Source organism: Aquila chrysaetos, chromosome 15, assembly GCF_900496995.4.
Source record: "Aquila chrysaetos chrysaetos chromosome 15, bAquChr1.4, whole genome shotgun sequence".
Taxonomy (NCBI): Eukaryota; Metazoa; Chordata; class Aves; order Accipitriformes; family Accipitridae; genus Aquila; species Aquila chrysaetos.
Window position 1 is genome coordinate 3,817,666 of NC_044018.1, and position 19,588 is coordinate 3,837,253.

At 48.2% G+C, this 19,588-nt stretch overlaps 1 protein-coding gene across 4 annotated transcripts in view; it reads left to right on the forward strand.

Annotated features, from left to right (window-relative positions):
• The window catches only part of GATA4 (GATA binding protein 4), a 29,991-nt gene that overhangs the window by 5,916 nt on the left and 4,487 nt on the right, over positions 1 to 19,588 (forward strand). Inside the window, exons 2-6 of one of the 4 annotated variants that reach the window (XM_030037909.2) lie at positions 13,857 to 14,026; positions 16,193 to 16,273; positions 16,757 to 16,882; positions 18,068 to 18,155; positions 18,427 to 18,569. In XM_030037909.2, the coding sequence (XP_029893769.1) occupies positions 13,857 to 14,026; positions 16,193 to 16,273; positions 16,757 to 16,882; positions 18,068 to 18,155; positions 18,427 to 18,569 (608 nt within the window). The remainder of the gene's footprint in view (positions 1 to 13,856; positions 14,027 to 16,192; positions 16,274 to 16,756; positions 16,883 to 18,067; positions 18,156 to 18,426; positions 18,570 to 19,588) is intronic. The other 3 variants (XM_030037910.2, XM_030037911.2, XM_030037912.2) reach the window with 3 other exon arrangements.

Sequence of the window (19,588 nt, forward strand, 5' to 3'; positions counted from 1 at the left end):
AGGCTTTTGCAACCCTATTATAAAAAGACTTAACGAAGCGTCTGCCTCCCATTTGGGGCTCACCGCTGCCTGCGAAGCCAGGCAGGGATCTGCGTTGAGAAGTCAGACCGTGGGCTTAAAGCGGCCGGTTTTGCTTATGCTGGGAGGGCAGAGGCAGAAATGCAGATTTTTTGCTGGGATGGCTCCACCGGCCCCGTGTTAGAGCGACGTGTGATCCCCGAATAACGCGATTATGCTGCCAAAACCCATGGAATGGGTTGTTGGAATGGCAAGGTTGGGTTGTTACAGGTATGGCTTGCTTTGGCGGGGGGGTGTGTGTAATTATGCCTGTAGGATTGCAAAAAAGGAGATTGGAAATGCCAAATATTCACCTTGTTGATGGATTCCGAATTCACGCTGGTGTCTGGCAGGAAGGTGTAAATACGCCTTTGGTGTGCGAGTGTGAAATGCTGCTTAAATAACCAGGGAAATATGTGAGAATGTGCTCTTACCTCCAAAATTAACCCAAATTATAAAAGCAAATTTCATCATGAGGTTGGATTGAGGTTTTTTTATTTGGGGGGGGAAGAAAAAACTTTGTGGGTCCCCTTTGTGGGGCAAAAACCTTGCAGCTGTCTATGGTAACATCCAGCATTACGGCAAAATATTAAAATCTCTCTGGCCTTTACAAGTTTTCCCCACATCACCGGTCACGGTGACCGGTTCAAGCTGTAAATACATCTGTAATGACAAATTAAACCCAATTATCTGCCATGCCTGAGCAGTGAGGTCTTTATACTCGGGTGCTTACACGTGCGTGACAGCGCTTGAAAATAATTCGAACATCATTGGCTTTGCAACGGCTGGTACAAGAGTTATTAAGGGCTCTTTTGAAACCCCCCTGCGTTTCTGCCGTACCGAGCGATGCTGTTGTAAGGTCTCGTACGGCAGAAATGTGGGGGGGTTTTTTTCCTTTGCAGTTTTTCTGAAGGTCACTCGCTGCAGGGTATGCTTGAGTTTGCAGCATTCCCCCTGCTATTGCACCCTTTTAAACACTCGGGGCACTCGGTGGTGATTTCTTTTTCAATATGATAAGCTGGAGCTGGATTTTCTCATCCCAAAAAAGCACAGGCGGGTGGGCGCTGGGTCTGCTAGGAAAGAAGATCTGGGCAGAGGTTTTTGAAGCTGGACATAGATCTGACCCCGCCATCAGCGCTGAAACATTTCAGCTTTCAGGTTTTGGCAAGGTCTAGATTTTAAAACCAAGTTTGGGGCAGTGTCAACTGGAAGCGAAATAATTTTTTCTTTTCCAAGAAGTGCAAGGTGATTATTTTTGTCTTAATTATTTGCTGGCACAGAGGGTTTTTTTGCTTAATTAGGTGAACACCTAAATGTAGGATGCACCCTTTGCTTGAGTGGGAGCAAAGTTGGGTCCTTCCCATGTCTTTCTGCTGTTTTCTCTGTCTTTCTAAGACCAATCCTGCTGTTTTGCCCAGGCTAGGCTTGCAGGATCAGGCCCCCCAGTAAACATATTCAGTGTGGACTGTGAAAAAAAACCCCAACCCCCCAAAACCGCCACCTTGCTCAGAGCTGAAACCATCCCTGTTTTAAAGCAAAGGGAGGTTTGCCTGGGGCTGGTGCAGAATCAGGCCCATGAAAGAGACTTCCATAGGGAAGAAATGCAGCTCCCTGCAAACTATTTGGAGACCTACAGGTTTTCTTGGGGAGGTGAAGCCCCAAAAGTCAGTGGGACTTTTCTTTTTCCTTTCTGGAAAGTGGCCGCTTGATTTGGGAAGGGATTTGTGCTTTTTTTTAAAATTATTTTTAGTGACCCATAAAGCTGGTGGTTCCCATATCAGAGCCAGCTGGGCTCGAACAGCTCACGCCAGCCTTGGGAGAGACTCAGAAACTCATTTTGTTTGTGAAAGAGGAAAAAAATAATTCATGGAAAGTCAAGGAAAAGTACGTTTTCCACCAGAGGTGGGGTGAGGGCAGCCGGATGAGGGATGCACTGGGGCTGATCTCCCGTCCTCACCAGGGACTGGTACTGGACGCTTCTGAGTCTGGGATAACAAAATCACTGCCTGGAAATGTTTCTTCCTAATCCCTGGGAATTAGGTCGGTGTCTGCCGGGGGAGCATTTCAGGAGAGGTCCCGTGGTGGGTCGCCGCTGCCTGCTCTTGCTCTTCTTCCCGAAGCTCAGCCGTTTTCCTCCGGTCGATGCTTCCAGCCGCAGCGCGGTGTGTTTACGGGGTGCCGGGGTAGGGCTGGGTGCCTGTTGCCATCAGGGTCTCCTAAAAGGTTAAAACCCAAGCCCAGCAGAAGAGGTCGGGGGCAGAGATGGTGCTGGGTGGGGGAGAAGGAGACCACACCACTCCCTCGGAACAAGATTTTGCCAATTCTTGCTTTTTTTTCACAGTTCCTGCTTGCACGGTGCTCTCCGGCTGTGTCTGTAATAGTTAAGCAAGTTCCAGGTTGTCCTCTGGCCTCGAGGGCCGGGAGAATGGGCTGTCTCCTTTGGCTCTGCAAACATCTCTAAACAGTTTGGGACACATCTCCCTCTTGCCGGCTTCTCAGCTGCCTGCCTCTGGCTGTTGCCAGCCATTGTGCTTCCACGCGCCTTGGTTTTCCTTCAAGTTCCAGCTTCCAGAGTCATGTTATCATACGTCAGGCTCTGGTTTTGCAGAAAGGCAAGGAACAGGTTTTCTGGACAAGAGAAAAGCTGGGAAACCCTGATTCCGACCTGCTGAAATTCTAGAAGAGGCAACAAAATAACCTAATATTTATTATTTAAACTCCTATGAGTTTCCAAGTCAGGCTCTTGGGTTTGCAAGCCAGGGAGCCATCTTTATTTAATATTCAGGGCGTGCAGTGCTGGAGCTGTAGAAAATCAGTGAGGCGGTGAGCCCCAGACATCAGGACTCCTCCAAATGGCATATTTGGCCCCAGATGTCCGAGATTATTTTGGGAAGGGAGTGCTGGCCCCAGGGGCTGGCTGTTCGGGCGACTGGCTGCTGGGAATGACACCGAATTGGGACATGCCTTGGTGATGTGGAGCACGAGAGGGGCAGCTGGCTTGGAGGGATGTCTCCTCCTCACGCCCCCCTGGGCTGGGAGGATGCCCTGGATCCTGGGCACGACCATAGGCTTTTCTCCAGGGGCTTCCCATGTTCGGTCCTTCTTTGCTTCAGTGGGGCAGATCATCGACGCTGTGATTTACCCGGACCCTCTGGATGTGAAGATGTGGCCTCCAGGGTTTTCCCAGCTCCCAGCACAAGCAGGACCGCAAGAAGGAGGGTGAAGTCCCCCTCGCACCCCCTTCCCTTTGCCCCCAGCCAGGGAAGGGTCTCACTCCAGCAGGGCTAGCTGCCTGCCCCGCTGCCTGCCCTCCCCAACCATTTCTATTCCTAAACCGACATCCCAGTCAGACTCTGTCACCTCCCTTCACGCAAAATCAATAACAACGGGTGAGCAGGTTAATTATAATCACAGAATAAACGCCGCGGTCTCAAAGTTCACTCAACTTCAGCAGCATTTCAAAACGAGCGGACGACGCCAAGAAACTTTCATTGATTCCTCCGGGGCAGGTGTGGGAGTTTGAACCTGTCCCCAAGCTGATCTTGATTCAAGACCTACTCAATTTTCTTCCTTATCTCGACTTTCGCCTATCTTATAATGCCTGTTATTTTAGATAAAAAGTCCAATCAATTGAGTTAGAAAAACTGCAAGTTATATGTTGCCCTGATAAGTTCGGTACCTGATGTTTTATTGGCCTGGGCTGCAGTTTCTGTGCGAACTGACCTTTGCAGATGCTTTATCGGTGGCTGGGAGAATCTCTCCATCCTCCCACCCCGCTCGGGGGCTGAGTTGACTTAACATTCAGAATAACTAATAAACGAGGAAAAGAGAAGGGCCAGGGGTTAGACAGACTGTCCCCTATAACGTGATGAACTGTAGTAAACACCTTTTTGTTTGTTCCTGGCTGGCGTCCCGTAGAGAGGCCAGGATCTGGCCTAACTTATTTTGGTGTAACTCCTCTGAGTGGGATTTATCAGTGTAACACCTCTGAATTGGAGTCAGAGCCTGTGTCTAAATTAGTGAGCTAAAGAAAACTGGGGCTGGGGTTTGGATATGCACATGATCCTCAGTATTGGTTAGTGCCATCATGCTCAGAGAGGGCTTAGACATGTGGAGCAGTATATACCCTACATATTTTGTATATTCCTACACATGGTATATATATAAAGTGAGTTTTTACATATATGTGTGCGTGTGTGTGTCTGTGTGTGTTATATTTCTGCACGTATATATAACTATATATATATATACACACACACAATTCTATGTAGCTATGTTCTATATAGTCATAGAATAATAATTCTAATAGCAAAACCAGGGAGAATTGATTAGAGATGACTCCTAGCTTTCTACAATAGCATTCTTAAGGACATGGTATATGTGTATATATACAAACATATATGTTTGCATATATGTACATATATACATACACATGTATAATACACACACACATACGATAACAATACAATTAATTGTATTCCTACAAGCAGGATTTTGCCCATTTGACTTGGATAAATGTCTTTCCTTCTGATCTGTACCAGTCTGGGGAAAAAAAACCTAAACCTTTGAGTTTCTGGAGTTGCAGGGTTGTAGAAATGCATGTCGGAAGATCTCTCGCCCAGCCTCCTGCTTGAAGCAGGACAACCACTAGTAGTGGCTGAGGTCAGCTGTGGCTTTACCTGGATGAGGCTTGGAAAAGCCCAGGGATGGAAATTCCCCCACCTCCTAATGAAAATGCTTTTCCTAATGCCCAGCCTGTGGTTTGTGCTGCTTCCCCTTGTTCCTTCTCCCGCTATTGAGAAGAGTTTGCTCTGTTATCTGCATATACCTGGCTAGCTGATGTCCTTGTAATGATCCCAAACAGCACCAATTTCCCTGGGCCCAGAACTGGCCCTGGCTTTGATCCACCTGGGTGCTCGTAGTCACGATGGTCACCATCAGACAGACAGATGCTGCACTAGGACGTATGACCACAAACCATTGGGTTCCCATCGTTTAAGGAGTTTCAGCTCATCAGCTGCTCTGCAGGAGCCCGAGCAGGCCCAAGAGCACGTGAAGGCTGTGTCATGCTTGATGACGGACTAGTGCCAGATGCCAGCCATGGGAACCCAACAGACCATGCTCGTCAATTGTTAGTATGGCCCCTGGCATGGTCCAAGCACAGACCATCTCAGCCTGACCCAAGCATCTCCTGGTGCAGGTCCCGGGAAGCAGTTTGGATGTGACCACTATAGATTGGGGTCTGGGAGCATCTGAACATGGTCAGACTCTGCTAGCTGGGCTTAGGGTCAGGGTTCACCAGTCACCCAGTAGCCATAAGGCCAGTTCTCATGGCTCAGCTGTAGAGCTGCAGCTTGGCATGCCTCCGCAGCACACCTGCTTGTGGTCCCTTGTGGCTTTCCTGATCCTCTACTTTTTTTTACCCACTGTGGACTAGATGATCTGGGGGTTGCACTAGATGGTCTTCAAAGGTCCCTTCCAACCCAAACCATTCTGTGATTCTGTGACCGTTTCCTTGCAGTCATCAAAGAAGAGCCTCTTCTAGGGCACATCCATTTGGAGATGGGACATATTTCAAGGAGGATAACGCTGTGGCTGTTTTTCCTTTGTCAAAAGAGAGAAAGACCATTTCCAGGTGCCTCCTGCCAGGCAGACCCCAGGCTGTGGATGGCCCCATCCTGGCCATTCCCTGGGTTCTCCATGTTAATCTAAGATTTGCTAAAAAATATTTGGACAGTTGATAAGCAGAGGAATCTCCTGTTTATCAGAAGAGCCTCAGATATTTACAAGTGTAAGAATTGTAAGTAGGAGTAAGGAAGGGGAGGTCACCTTGGTGGGTGGGATGAGGCATGCATCCCAGCAAAAGAAAGCAGACCTTGGAGTTCAGTCACGCACAACTTGACAGTCAGCAGAAGTTGCTGTCGGACACCAGGTTGCTCTTAAAGGGGTGGCCAGCAAGTGCTCCAACCAAGCCCACCCTACATCCTTGGGGATGTTTGCATGCCTGTCTCCTTTACAGCAGACTGTACCTTGTGGATGTGGGATATGGTACTTCAGTGCGTGGGGTCGACAAGTCTCTCCGCTCAGCTCTGGTACAACCATTGGGCTTGATGGTTTGGGGTCTGGTGGTTCTGGTGTGCTGGAGAGCTGTCAGTGCTTTTCCAAGCAACAAGGCTGGCCAGTCCCTCAGGACCATCTCCTACCCCTTCCCAAAACAGGCAGTTTGTCTGTATCTGCTTTAGAGGAATCCAGTCCTCTTCCTCCTACCCTTCTTCCATCCACTGCTTGTCTCCACATCTATGACTGTGGCCTTTGAAAGTTGTCGTTGCCCCCCTCCAGTGAGGCAGGGAAGAGCCTTTGCTCCTTCTCATGGGGAAGGAACACTATCGCAAGGAGATGAAAAGCCTTGCTCAAGGGAAGCCTACTGCAGAGCCAAGACTGAACTCAAATCCAGGCCCAGGATTTGACCAACCTTCCCATCGTGTCCCTCTTGCACATGATCTCAGCTGGCCCCTTGGCTGCTTCTACCTTCACTGTCCTTCAAACCGGGGAAAACATATCCATGAAAGAAAGGAGTATTCTTGGCTGTTGGCAATGGTGTGTGCCACAGACCTTGGCTTGCTGCAGGCAGAGGAGTGAGCTTTGCAGGGGAGGGACACAATGTTCCTTTTGCCTTGACATGAAACATTTGGCTGGGAAGGGTTGCACAGGAACAGTCTCGCTGTGGTGCTTCACGAAGCAAGGGAAAAACAGATTTCTTTGCCTTTTTGAAAGCAGCATGTAACTCAGCCAGACTGTAGGTTGAATGTTTCCTAAGCAATAAGTAGGGTCTTTAGGTTTGCAGGGGGAAAGCTGTTTGGTCTAGGCAGCCAGCTGAGTAACCAGCCATTTTCTCCACTGTAGACGTGTCAGATGATAACCCCTAAAACATTCTGGGACAGCATTGAGCCATTTCTATGAAGCTGCACAATGATGCATTTTTCTTGAAACAGTGTTTCTGGCTAAGCATAGGGAATTTACCTGCCTATCCATTTCCTGCAGATCAGCAATCACACAGGTGATGTCTTCTGTTAGTCCAGATCAGAGGAGAGTAGGGAGCCACATTCCCACCAGCAACCAACCCAGTGATAGGTACTAAAACAGGCACTGTCCTCCTCTCCCATACAGGTCCCAGCAGCCTGTAAAATAGTGGGGCCCTGGATGAATTTCGCCCAATTGTCTCAGAGAGGAAACAGGCAGAGAAGCGGGAGGGAGAAAAAAGCCAATGGGCAGAACCTGTTTTTACAGAAACATCCTTGGCTCCATTAGCTGAAGGGTAAGATAATGCACACGGGCTTTCTGATCCCAGTCTGCGTGTCAAGCTGATGATGTCCCCATCGAAAAAAAGGAAAGGCTCACTGACAGCTTTCTTTTGGCTACAGATCTCTCCCATGCATAAATTTGGACTCTTTTATTTACAGTCGCTCCCTGCCCCTTCTACTTTTGTTTCTCCTTGTTTTTCGCTGCTGTCTTCCTTTCCAGTTCAGCCCTGCTCTGCCACCGTACTGGATCAACCAGCACTTTTAACTGCTGTAATCTGACCAGAAACCTTTTGGTGGGTTTTTCGCCTTGAAACTTCAGCTTCTGGAGTCATGCAACTCATGGAAGCATCTCAACCCATCCAACAGAAATAGAAGATGTAACTTTCAGCTCCCCTAGCTGCAGGAAAACGCTTATTAAAAGGACTCCTAAAGGCTTGAAGTGTAGGAAGGATTTCCACATTGTCACTTTTTAATGGAAACAAACTTGGGATTTGGGACAAACCATCCTGAGCAGCTGGGAATGGTAAATCCTGTTTCCCCCTGCCATGCTGTCATGGCTGTCCCTTGAAGCAGAAGGTGAGGGTGTCTTGGGTGGGATCCCAGGGTGTCCATGTGTCCGAGGGGCCAATGTCCTTTGCCTCAGCTGCGAGTGCCCCTGAGAGTCCATGTGGGATTCATGTATACACAGGATCATGGCTCTCACCTCTTATCATAACAAATTGTTTTAGGAAACCGCTTCTCTGTGGGGAAAACTGCTCTCAGGGTCTGTTTAGAGCCCCTAAGTGCCTGGCTGTGTTTGAAGGACAGCTTCTCCTTTGCTGAGTTGCTTCACTGCATTGAGAAGACACTTCTGCAGGGGGAAATGTTGATATCAGATATCCCTCCAGCTGTAAACAAAACTCCAGTGCTGTATTAATGGAAGTCTCTTTCCATTCCTCTTCACCTAAAGGGGGTGAAGGCAGGAGAGCGCTGGAGGGCAGAAGAAGGTAGACAACCTCGTTGTTGTTTCTCATGCAGCAGGGTCTGACCCAAACCAGCGTAGGGAGGGCTCTTTGTCCCCTTCTAGGGGCTGGTTTGGGAACAGAAATTTATAAACTGGTTGCTGGCTCTGAACTGAAGGATTCAAAATCTATCGATCGGAGGTATTCTCTTGGGTCCTGACCCAGCAGGTTTACGTGTTCAAGATGATCTCTCCAAGGTTAACAGATTTAGGGTTGTTAAAGAAAAGCCTGAACAAACCCAGAAGGTCTGGACTTGGGAAGGGACATACTGTCAGGCTGTCAGAGTTGGGGTTTGCAGAGATGGTAGAAAGACCCAGAGAAGGCAGTTCAAGCCACTCTTCAGACTCAAAGCCCTGGGCAACCTCCCTCTGATCCCCAGCTGACTTGGTTGCAAGAGGGTATCTGACTCTCCTGGTTGGGAAAGAAAAAGTACTCAGCCTTTGGATGGGTCATGTCCTTGGTCAGAGATGCTGTCATGTCCTAGCCATGCTGGAAAAAGTGCCTGTAGGTGTGGGCTGGCTGGCGGTGCTCAGATCTGCTTTCTTGTTAAGCCCTGCATTGTCCGTCCCAGTTGATCTCTGCGGACCTGGCGGTGGATGTGAAGGACCACTCCCAATGACTAAGAGCCATGAAGGGCCATATCCAAGAATGCTTTTTCCCTATCAGACCCCAGCGCCCCACTGAGGAGTTACTCCTGGCTCCCTGGGGACTGAATGTCCCATTGTGGAAAGTATTCCTGACATTAGCATGCTCAAGGCCTCACCCAAGATTAGGAGGCTGTTGTGCAACACACAAGTGACATTTCCTGCCCTGGGGACCTTGCAGTCCTCATCATAAACAGTAGGTGTGAGGGGAAAAAGATCTCCTTTTACACAGCAAGTTGATGACCAGGATAGGGACCGGACCCAGTCCATCCTCTCCACCGGCCGGGTCATTCAGCGAGATTTCATGATCTGCTCTCATGTGAGAAGCTCCTTCACGGACTAAAAGTAGGGTCTTCTAAAGAATTAAGTAGAAGGCCATTAGCATTAGTCAGCGCCAGGGACCCAACCCATAAAAAGGACTAAATGATCCCAAGACTGATATTATCCAAGATAAGGGCCAGGCAAAGGCACTTGGGGGAGCTGTATGTTCAAAGAGGAAGATGAGGCCATTGGGCACACATGAGGCTACTCCAGCCATGGGCCGGTGTCCTTCTCAGCCTAACCAGCAAATGTTATCCTTTCCTCAACCCTGCCCCAGCGCTGGCCATACCTGGCTTTGGGAGAGGGAGTAAATCTTCACAGCAGAAAGGCTATTAGAGAGGTCACCGGACGGACCCATAAATCTCCATTATCAGGCAGCGGCTCCTGTGCCACAAAACGGAAATTATTGCCCTGAGTGCGAGTGGGGGAGCCTTTCCTTCCCCCCGCATTGTTCAGGGCCCTCTGGGAGCCGCTCAGGCAATTTGCTGCCTGAAAAAACGTTTCCTTTCCCGGCTGCTAAGTACAAGGAATAAGTGTCAGGGGATCTCATAATGCCAGGATTTAGAGCTCCAGCTCCGAGACGGAAGCCAAGAAAACACTTTGCTGCTTTTTCCCGGGGAGCCTCCTTAATCGCCATTTTTAATAACAAAGGTAAATTAAACAATCAGTGCACTTGAAGCCCAGTGACCTCCATGCCCAATATAGCTCAGCCTGCTGGTGGCTTATGGTTCCTGTGGGCTCTGAGCACTGGGAACGGGCTTGTCTGGCTCGGAGGCATTGCTGTCTTCTCATGAGCGCCCAGGCATGGGGAGGGGGTCTTGCCCCCAGCTATGCCCCTGGGGGAAGGAGGCAGGCAGAGACCATGGCCCAGATCTTCAGAAACAAGCAGCTTTTTTGAGCATTTGTGTTTCCTAAGTCTTGGCCACCCACCCACATCAAACTGCATGGGCTGCAGCTCTTCAGGTGATACTTTTTCACTATTTTGTAGACCCTCAGGTTTTCAAGAGCAGCTGGGATGTCTCTGCTCTGTGGCCAGGTCAACTCAGAAAGCTCCCCTCGGCAACTTCATCTCTCAGTTTAGTGATGCTGCGAAATTACAGCACCTCTTTTAGAAAGAAATCCAGTCCCTTGCCTTCCACTTCTCTTTTGGGGCCCAAATGCCCTTCGTTCACTAAAGGGCACGCACTACGCCTACGTCATCTTCTCTGAGCCAGTATCCAGTAGTGTCCAAGACACATCCTTTGCCATCATCAAGCATACGTTGAAGCAGGAGAGGGTATTTCTCCTCCAGGTGAGATCTCCTGAGGTCAAGGAGTTCCCTCTGCTCTGACAGGGTTCCAGGAATGGTTTTAACGAGGTTACACTCTGCACATGTCATCTTCTGACTCAGCACTGGGTGGTGCACGCAAGGGACGCACCCATCTGATATCTCCCCATGAGGGCTGTGATTAGGGAGAGCCACCCATTGCATGGAGCCTCAGTGTGCCCTGGGAACAAAGTCTGTTCCTTCCCCGTCTCGAGCACCAGTGATTCCTGTTTATTAATGTTCACAAGGATCACCTTTGTCTGCAGCTGAGAGAGGAAAATCACACAAATATTATAACTACGGAAGCAGAAGAGTTTTTTTTGAAACTTAAACCAGTGAAAGTCCCTCAAGAGAGAAGCTCCAGTCCAAATCCCACGGAAACTGAAAAAAAAACGCCAACCCCCAAACATGTAGTGAAGAATATAGCTCAAACAAATACGGATGAAAAAGGAGACCAAAGGGAGCAGGTCTCAAGACTGCTTTGTACGGGGGTTTTAGATGTCTGATTACAAACCAACAGTGAAAATAATGTGGACAGTGGAGCTCGGTGTCACCCAAACTCTTAGGAAATAACACTCAATATACAGTAGCAAATTTGATGAGTGTCAGAAAATAAGACTTACACTTTGCCTTGTTTCAACTCCACACCTTCTGTTTTTTTCTAAAAACAAAAGTATTCCCATACTTGACATTTCTTCTTATCATACCCATTTTGAGGGACCTTCTTATTCAAGAGCTAGTCCAACTCAAAATTTGTGAGGGACTGTTTGGAATATTCTCCTTTTTATTTGATTAAAAACTTTCAGATTTTGATTTTCTGGTGGAGAAATCTCCAGGAAATATGATATTTTGTAATTAGTCACAGGCACAACTCAAATGGGTGAAGAGTTTTAACTGTTACCTTTGGACTACCTCTGCTCTGCTAAATTCTCCCTGGATTATGTCGACAACTTTGTACTGAATTATTTTCAAAGAAGAAGGGATTTTCTCACAGGACAAAAATTACTGTGAAAATAATTTGGCTTTTTCTTTGGAAAATGGTAATCAAAAACCTCAACAACTTCTAAGATGAAAAAAATAGTGAAATATTTTCCTTTCTTGAGATTTTTCGAGGAAATGAGTTCTTTCCTGACCAGCTGTTCCAATCCCATCTCTTTTCAAAGGAAGTTTATTTGATCTAGATTTTGGCCATGGCTCAATGGTGATTATAAAGGGGAAAGTGAGGCATTATGGTTACAGTATCACTGAATCCACGTGTACAAAAATCACCTGGAAGGATTCCCATCTTTCCTAAACCACCAGAATTGCTCAAAGGTAATGAGATTTTCCTAAGCTGCTGAGAAGATACTGCATTCCTTTTTTTCTGGCTCCAGAGCCCCTTGGGTACGATCATTTGCTGTTTTACTACTATTTCCCTATGGCCACACGGTGTAATCTCTCACCATTTTTAGCCTGGTTTTCTAGGGAGAATTAGGCACATGTGAATCTTTTTCTCTGTGTCTCTGTTTACTGGCGCCACTTTAGTAATTTTTTAATCCTTTGGCTGTTTCATGGCTATGTAGTTTCCTACAGATTTTCCAAAAATAGTCTGGAGAAAAGAGAAAATAAGGCTGATGTTTGAACATAACCCTTATTAGATATCAGAGAATCCACATGGGATTGAAACACATATCAGCAAGAAGCCAAATTTTGTTGGTTTGCTGTCTGGGGATCTATTATCTTTGAGCAGAAAGCTGAGATACTCATATATCAAGCAGGTAGACAAGCACTAAATATAGCGAGATGCACAATAACATTTTAAGAGTTAATGTCATGCTGGTCTGTAATGGCGAAGGTCCTGACACAAAGCTCTTGCCATCCTCCAAATGTCTCCTTTGTGTTGCAGTTTGTTGGGAATTTTTTCTGCAGCCTGCTTTATTCCCAGGCTACGCTAAGTTATAGAGCCCTTTGCTGTCATTTGTCCTTTTCTTCTTCTCCTCAATTATTTTACCATCTAGTGTTCCCTTTTTGGTGCCCACAACAGAACGTGTCCATGTGCAGGAGGGAATGGTTTTGTAACAGAAGAAATACATCCCCGAGCTGAACTCAATAGCTGGTACTCTCCAGGTGGGATCACCATCAGGAACGTCCATTTTCAAGGGCCATGCTGGCTGGATGCAGCTATATTTACATCTCAGCAAGGCCTATAGCTGGTGCTTATATTTTATTAGATGAAGTTCTTTGCTTCTCAAGGGCTTTGTATCGAAGGGTGAGCTGACCTGCGTCTTTCCAAATGATGATGCAGTCAAGGTGCGTTGTGTTGACCCCTACACCGCCTTGCAGATGACATGGACCTGCCATAGCCAGAGGGATTGGACTGACCCAGCCCGGGGCAGTTGTCCTCACCCTCACGTCACAGCTGCAGCCAGGTGTAGGATGAACCAGGAACGTGGTGGGTGAATGCACCAGGCCCTGGAGAGTGACATCAAGCACGATGGAGATTTGCATCAAAAGCTGAATCTCCTACACCTGTGAATGCCCAGTGCTGTCTGTCAGCTGACAGCTTGAGCTGGGCTTGTACGTGTGGATTCTTGCACTTCAGGAGGTGCTTCTGGTGCAGAGAATAGGGCGAAGGCACGTGAGGGTCTCTCCCCCCTTGGCTGTCTGTAGCCATTCCCCTCTGCAGAGGGGCTGGGTGGGAGCTGGCGCGGGCCGGGTGAGGAGCAGTCCTGCGGAGGAGCAGGGTACACGGCACGGCTTTCCCTGCCCACACCTGCTTGAGCCCCCTTGAGAGATGCTCAGGCAGCTGTCCCATCTCTGGGCAGTCCTGCTTTGTGGGTCCAGGCTTGTGTTCGTCTGTGGTCGCAGGCAATTTGTCTTGATTGTAAACACGGCTGTTTGCCTGCCCCAATCTGTTTGCCCTGGCTATGTCCAATCTTGAAAATTGGATAACGTCATAGCAGAAGGGAAGGTTTCTATTTCTGTCTCTTTATATCCGTGTCCCAGCACATCCCTGCTGCCACAGAAGTCCTACAGCCAACGCTGTATGGCAGGGAAAGGGGTTCCTCTTCCCAATAATCGCAGGGGCTTCCTTGAGAAAGGAAGAGCTGTTTCTTGCAACCTATAAAATCTGAATGCTTGTGATTTCTTGAAATGTCACTTCTGGGCTAAATTGAGAGCCAGACCAGAAATTAAATGTACAGCTGCCTAATTAACAAGTCTTTTCCCTTCTCTCCCATCATGGCAGCAGAATTTTTTGATGATTATTCAGAGGGGCGAGAATGTGTCAACTGTGGGGCCATGTCCACCCCGCTCTGGAGGAGAGATGGCACGGGGCACTACCTCTGCAACGCCTGCGGGCTCTACCACAAGATGAACGGCATCAACCGGCCCTTGTTCAAACCTCAGAGGAGGCTGGTAAGTCAAGATCACACAACGCATGTGGGGCAAGGCTGTATGCGAGGATGAGGCAAAAAGACCTCGGCTAGGTAGAAATGCCAGGGGTGTTTCAACTCCTTGGGTCCCCATCTGCCCAGCCTAGGTGGTTTTGGTCCAGATTTCCAAAATAAGCCAGATGATTGTCTTGTGCTTGGTACACTCCAAGACCTTGTACTGTCCAGACCAGTTCTGCAGACACCCAGGCCAGGCAGTGGAAGGGGCTGTAGGACACGGGGGCAGTCCCGTGGTGTCGGTTTAGCAAAAAACAGTCTTTGTTATAGTATCCCTGTAGGCATATTAGGACGAATGGAAACCCTTTTCAGCTCCATCACACTACCAGTCCATCTTCTCTTACCCTCAGGGTCCTTATTCCCCAGTCACTGCTGGGTGACCCCTCTCACTTCATGGTGTCTGGCCACCTTTTCTGGATACCCTGCTCCCGGCTCCGTTGGGTGAGCTGAAGCAGGGCTTGTGGGGCAGGTCAGGACATCTCAAAGCCTGGGGGGTGAGGACATCCCAAAACCTGTGTGGTCAGGATGGGGTATGCATGAGGAAGCTGGAGGATGGGAACATCTCGGTGTTGATATCCTGCTTGTCCCTGCCCATTTCGGTGAGGGGTGTTGGGAAGGTGTCTGTAGTCTGGGCCCCAGGGACACAGGGCCATCGTGACCCCAGGCAGCAAAGAGCCAGCAAGCCATCCCCCAGGGCCATATTTCCCCACTCCTTGTCTTCCATGAGGTTCCATCCCCTACCTGCCCTGCCCTTCTCATCGCCCAGACCTGCCTGGGCTCAAACCCAGCCATCCCCTGCAAGTGTCAAAAATGACACTGGCAGCTTGAGCACTGCCACCAGCCACAGCCACCCAGCGCCCTCTTGTGAAAATCCCTTCCGAGACACTGCACTGACTGAGCCAGGCAGTGTCTGCACCCTGGCACCCAGGGCCTTGCCCTCGTTCATTTGCTGGTCTACTTATTATCCTTGGGCACATCTGTGTAGTCAGGAATGGCCCGCTGGGTACCAGGCTTGGTCCTTCACAGCAAGCAGCAATGCATGCTGTTAACTCTGCACAGCCTTGGGGTAAGGCTTGCAAAACCCCGTGAGAAATATAAATGCACGAGCTCTGCGGATCTGTACATGCACTTTTGTCACTTGGCCGGGCAGCTGGCAATCTGGAAATCTTGCAAAAATGGCCAAATTCCTGCTTTTTCTTCTAGAAGAGAATTTCCATGAAGAAAAGCAGGACATGTGTAGGGATGCAATGTAGGGGTGTGGTTAAAGTAATGCCAACTGGTCTACCTAAACAAATATATTCAGTACAAGTGATTGGGTTTAATCTATCACTGTATAACCCCTTTTTTCAGAGACCGAGTTATGCCAGAGAGCCCTGCAAGGGGAGATCTTTGCCTTTGCTGCGAGCTCTCTTTTAAGCTCTCAGTCCACTTACAAAGGCCAATGATTGAAGCTAATACATGGTGAGGTTACAACTAAAGGAGTGTTTGGTTTCTCTGCACCAAAGGGGTTTCCAGCTTTCAAAGTCTTAAGAAGTACTTTAATTCCAGTTTTTATTGTCCTACAGCTGTAGATTAACTGATCCTGTTTTATAATGAGGGAGAAGACACAGAGAAAAAGCTGTGGCAAAGATCACAGAGGAAATTCCTCGTAGCTGCCAGGTCCTCATCTCCCAGGTTTTCACCTCATTACAGAGCTGCCAGCTATGCTGTTCAGGTCTGCAGAGCTGGTGAGATGTCCAAGCGTACCAGATTTCCTTCCTATAGGCTCCCCTTCAGGCACCAGGAGACCAGGCATCTTCACACAGCTCTAGCACTTCTGTTCAGTCCCTAGTTTATCAGCAAGCGAAGAGGGAATTTGACCCCTGCCTGTCCAGACTTTATCCTCAGCCTCACTTTGAAGGATGCTGGGAAGAGTCAGGCAGGCCTGGAGGATGTGGCTTTTTCTTCCTCCACCTCCCACTCTGCTTCCAAGCTCAAAACTTGTATTTTATATGGTTTCAAGCCCATTGTCTTTCTCCTGTGGCCTTTTGAGCCAGGCTAAACCAGTTCACCCAGAAAGGGAACTTCAAAAGGTCTGTTCCATGCACTGCTTCATTAGTGGGGATTCCTATTAATTATCCCTCTTTATCTTTAGGAAGACGAAGCTGCTGGGAGCACTCTTTTTCTTATCTCCCCCTCAAGCCACATGAGCAACATCACGCAAAGCCAGCAAGGAGTATGTAACATTCATGGCATTGGTAACATCTTCTTGGGATATGCCATGATGCTTGGAAGGTGAAGGGCTTGGGAGCCTGAAAGGGCAGGACGGTCTGAGATCCAGACACCTTAGCGTACGTGTGTGCGTGTGCAGTGGGTCTCTAAGCTGCTACTAGACCCGCTGGAGATCTGGGGCTCTGTTCAGGTGATGTCTCTGGCACCATCTGAGATGCCCCAGGACAGCTGAGATGTCTGCGTAGCACTGGCAGGTAGGAAGCAGTGGAAAGGCAGTGGAGCAGAAGCTGAAAGGCAAGTGGGGAAAGAAAAAGGCAGTCGTGTTATCCGCTGCATTGAGGCGAAAAGAGAAAAAGACATAGAAATAAAAGAGGCAAGAGGAGAGGAAAACCTGAGGTGTGCTGGAGCAAGCTCATTGGGATCTTAGATGCTGCTGATGGTAGCAGTGGAGGGCTGATGTGTTTTCTTCCTCTGCATTTTCTCGCAGTCGGCTTCCCGCCGCGTCGGCCTCTCTTGTGCCAACTGCCACACAACGACAACCACGCTCTGGCGCAGAAACGCCGAGGGAGAGCCCGTCTGTAACGCCTGCGGACTCTACATGAAGCTCCATGGGGTAATGCCTTCATTGATCTTCACTCTCTATTGGGAGGGTATGGATAGCACCAAGCTGGGGATTGGCTTCCTTGCACAACTCTGTGCTCTCCTGGAGCTGTTTTTCCTATGGGCTTTAGTCCCCCTCAACATTACATCATGTTTAATACTGGCAAGGACTGATGGATGCAGGGCATTTCTCACATACTAATTTGCTACCCTTTGCATCCAAGTCTTAAAACCCAATAAAACTAGGCCCAGATTCTTCCCACCTAAATTCAGGCACTTCAGTGAAAAATGAGTGAGAAGCACAAAGAAGAGCTGTGCTCCTCCATACAGGGTGTCAGATCCCAGCTAAGACTTGGGTGTAGACTGGTCGTGGGACTGATAGATGACTTTTCTTGCACGGGTATCCAGATAGTCTCTTCCTGTCAGTGGGGGTTTCATGTATCTATGTCACATCTAATATATATCTAGAAGAGTCCTACTGGAGTCCAAGGCATAGCAGGACTTCAAGATACAAATCTCCAGTCCTTCTCCCATCAGTCAGTGGCAACAGGGCCAGCCCCATGGCAGAGACAGAGGCCTTCAACACCCTGGTGATTGCTTAGTAGCAAACCCCAGTTCTGCTTCTCATTGCTGCTCCTAGGGTTTTTATACATATCCATGCTCTCAATGATGTCCCATGCTTCGGAGTGGATGGAAGAGCATTCATAAGAGATAAGTCAAAGCTGGAAGACAAGGTGGATGAGGGGAAGCCTTACCTAACCCACCAATTCTTCCTATAAATCCCAGTGTGTTTCTGACTGTGAGGGTGACTACCTCAGTGGGATCAGTTTCTAAGGGAGATCTCCTCACACAGACTTGGTACCCTTCCAGAAAGCAAGCATTAGCCAGAAAGATGTCTTCTGCTCTGAGTTAAATGGGAAAGTAAATCAGATGAGCTGTTTTTCCCTTCTGGCCTTAAAACACTCAATAGCTATGGTGTGAAAAGTCTATCTATTCCCATTTGGATGCACATCTTGTAGCTGTGACATATCTCTTCACACAGCAGTGCTGACCAGTGAATTTAGGCTCCATCTTGTTGTTGCTTTCAATTAAATCAGCTGGTTTTCATGGAGCCTACAAGGTAGAGCTGGAATTGCATTATCCTAGATGACGTTATGGACATACAGAAACCAGTGTGCTTTTATATTTGGGTCTGTAGGTTCCAAGGCCTTTAGCAATGAGAAAAGAGGGCATTCAGACGAGGAAGCGCAAGCCGAAGAACGTTAACAAAGCAAAGACGCCAGCAGGTAAGTGTCGAACAGGGGAGTTTATTGTATGTGTATATGTGTGTGCACTTCTGTTTCTGACCATCACGTCCTGTGAGTCAGACACCCAACAACAAAATGGGCTGATTCTTAAAAAATGGGGGATGTGTGAATGCCTTTCAGCAGCAACAAAGCCCTTCCCACTATTTCTTTTTTTTTTTATTTTTACTTACAGTAACTTCGGGTGGGTGGGTACAGCTCTGCACTGAAAAGTCTTTGAGAAGAGTACGGTTTACTGTCTGCTTTCTCACAGGTCCATCCAGCAGTGAGAGTCTTACCCCGACCACCAGCTCCACCAGCAGCAGCAGCAGTGCCACGACCACTGAGGAAATGCGCCCCATAAAAACAGAACCTGGGCTCTCATCTCATTATGGGCACACCAGCCCAATTTCTCAGGTACAGAGGGGAGATGTTGGCAGTGGGACAAAGATGGGAACTAGGACGGTAGACATGGTGAGAAGAGCATCCTCAAAAACTCTGTGGAAAAAGGCTGCCTATTTTCAACCCAGGGGTCTAGGAGTCCACAGTGAGACCTATTCTCTAGGTTGGGGCAAAACCCCACATTCTTGTCACCATGTCTACAGCACAATATAGATTTTTAATGATGTACTGCAGTTCTGAATGGACAAGAAGAAGTAGTAGCTTTGCTGAAAACATGAAATTCCTTCTAGCTGGGCAGCTATATAGGTCCCACAGCAAGAAAATGCCCATTCCCTTTTTATGATTTGATCTGATTTGTCTTGAGCAAGGAAAAAATTTGGCAATATTACCCTACTTTCTCTGCACTGGCTGGCTGTGTGTTGAGTGATATGAGAAATGCAGTGTGAGGAGAATAAACTCACACAGCCCAAATCTAACTTGAGTTGAGTCCCTGCGAAGGTAAAGCAAGCCAGCATGATGGCAGAGAGCTGCAGGGTCAAGTGGTGTGCTCTGTACCATATCCACCACTAGATGTCTTGGGACCAGCACTGCATCCGCACAAGGTGCGTATCCTGCTGAGCAACACCCAGATCTGGAAGCTGATCTGTGTGCAGGTTTAATAACCGTGCCTCGGTTTATGATCCCTATTGTACAGCACGAGTAAGAGACAGCACTATGTGATAGTTGCTCTCCTTTTGGGTTCATACAGGGAACTCCAGTTTTCTCCCTGGAGAAAAAATACATGGCTGAGTGTTGTTCTGGACCGATCCTGCACCTGCAGCACTTTGCAGCATTGTTAATGTGTCTTACAATCCATAGGAGGCCATTCAAAAGCTAGGAGAGGCCCAGGCCAATGAAATCTCAAGCCTTGGGAGGTAAAACGATCATTTCTGACATTTAAAAGAGAACAAGATATCCTGTATGCAGCAGTAGGAAAGAACAGGGTCTAGAACAAGAAGGAAAGAGCCTGTCCAAAGTATCATGCATAAGCTGCT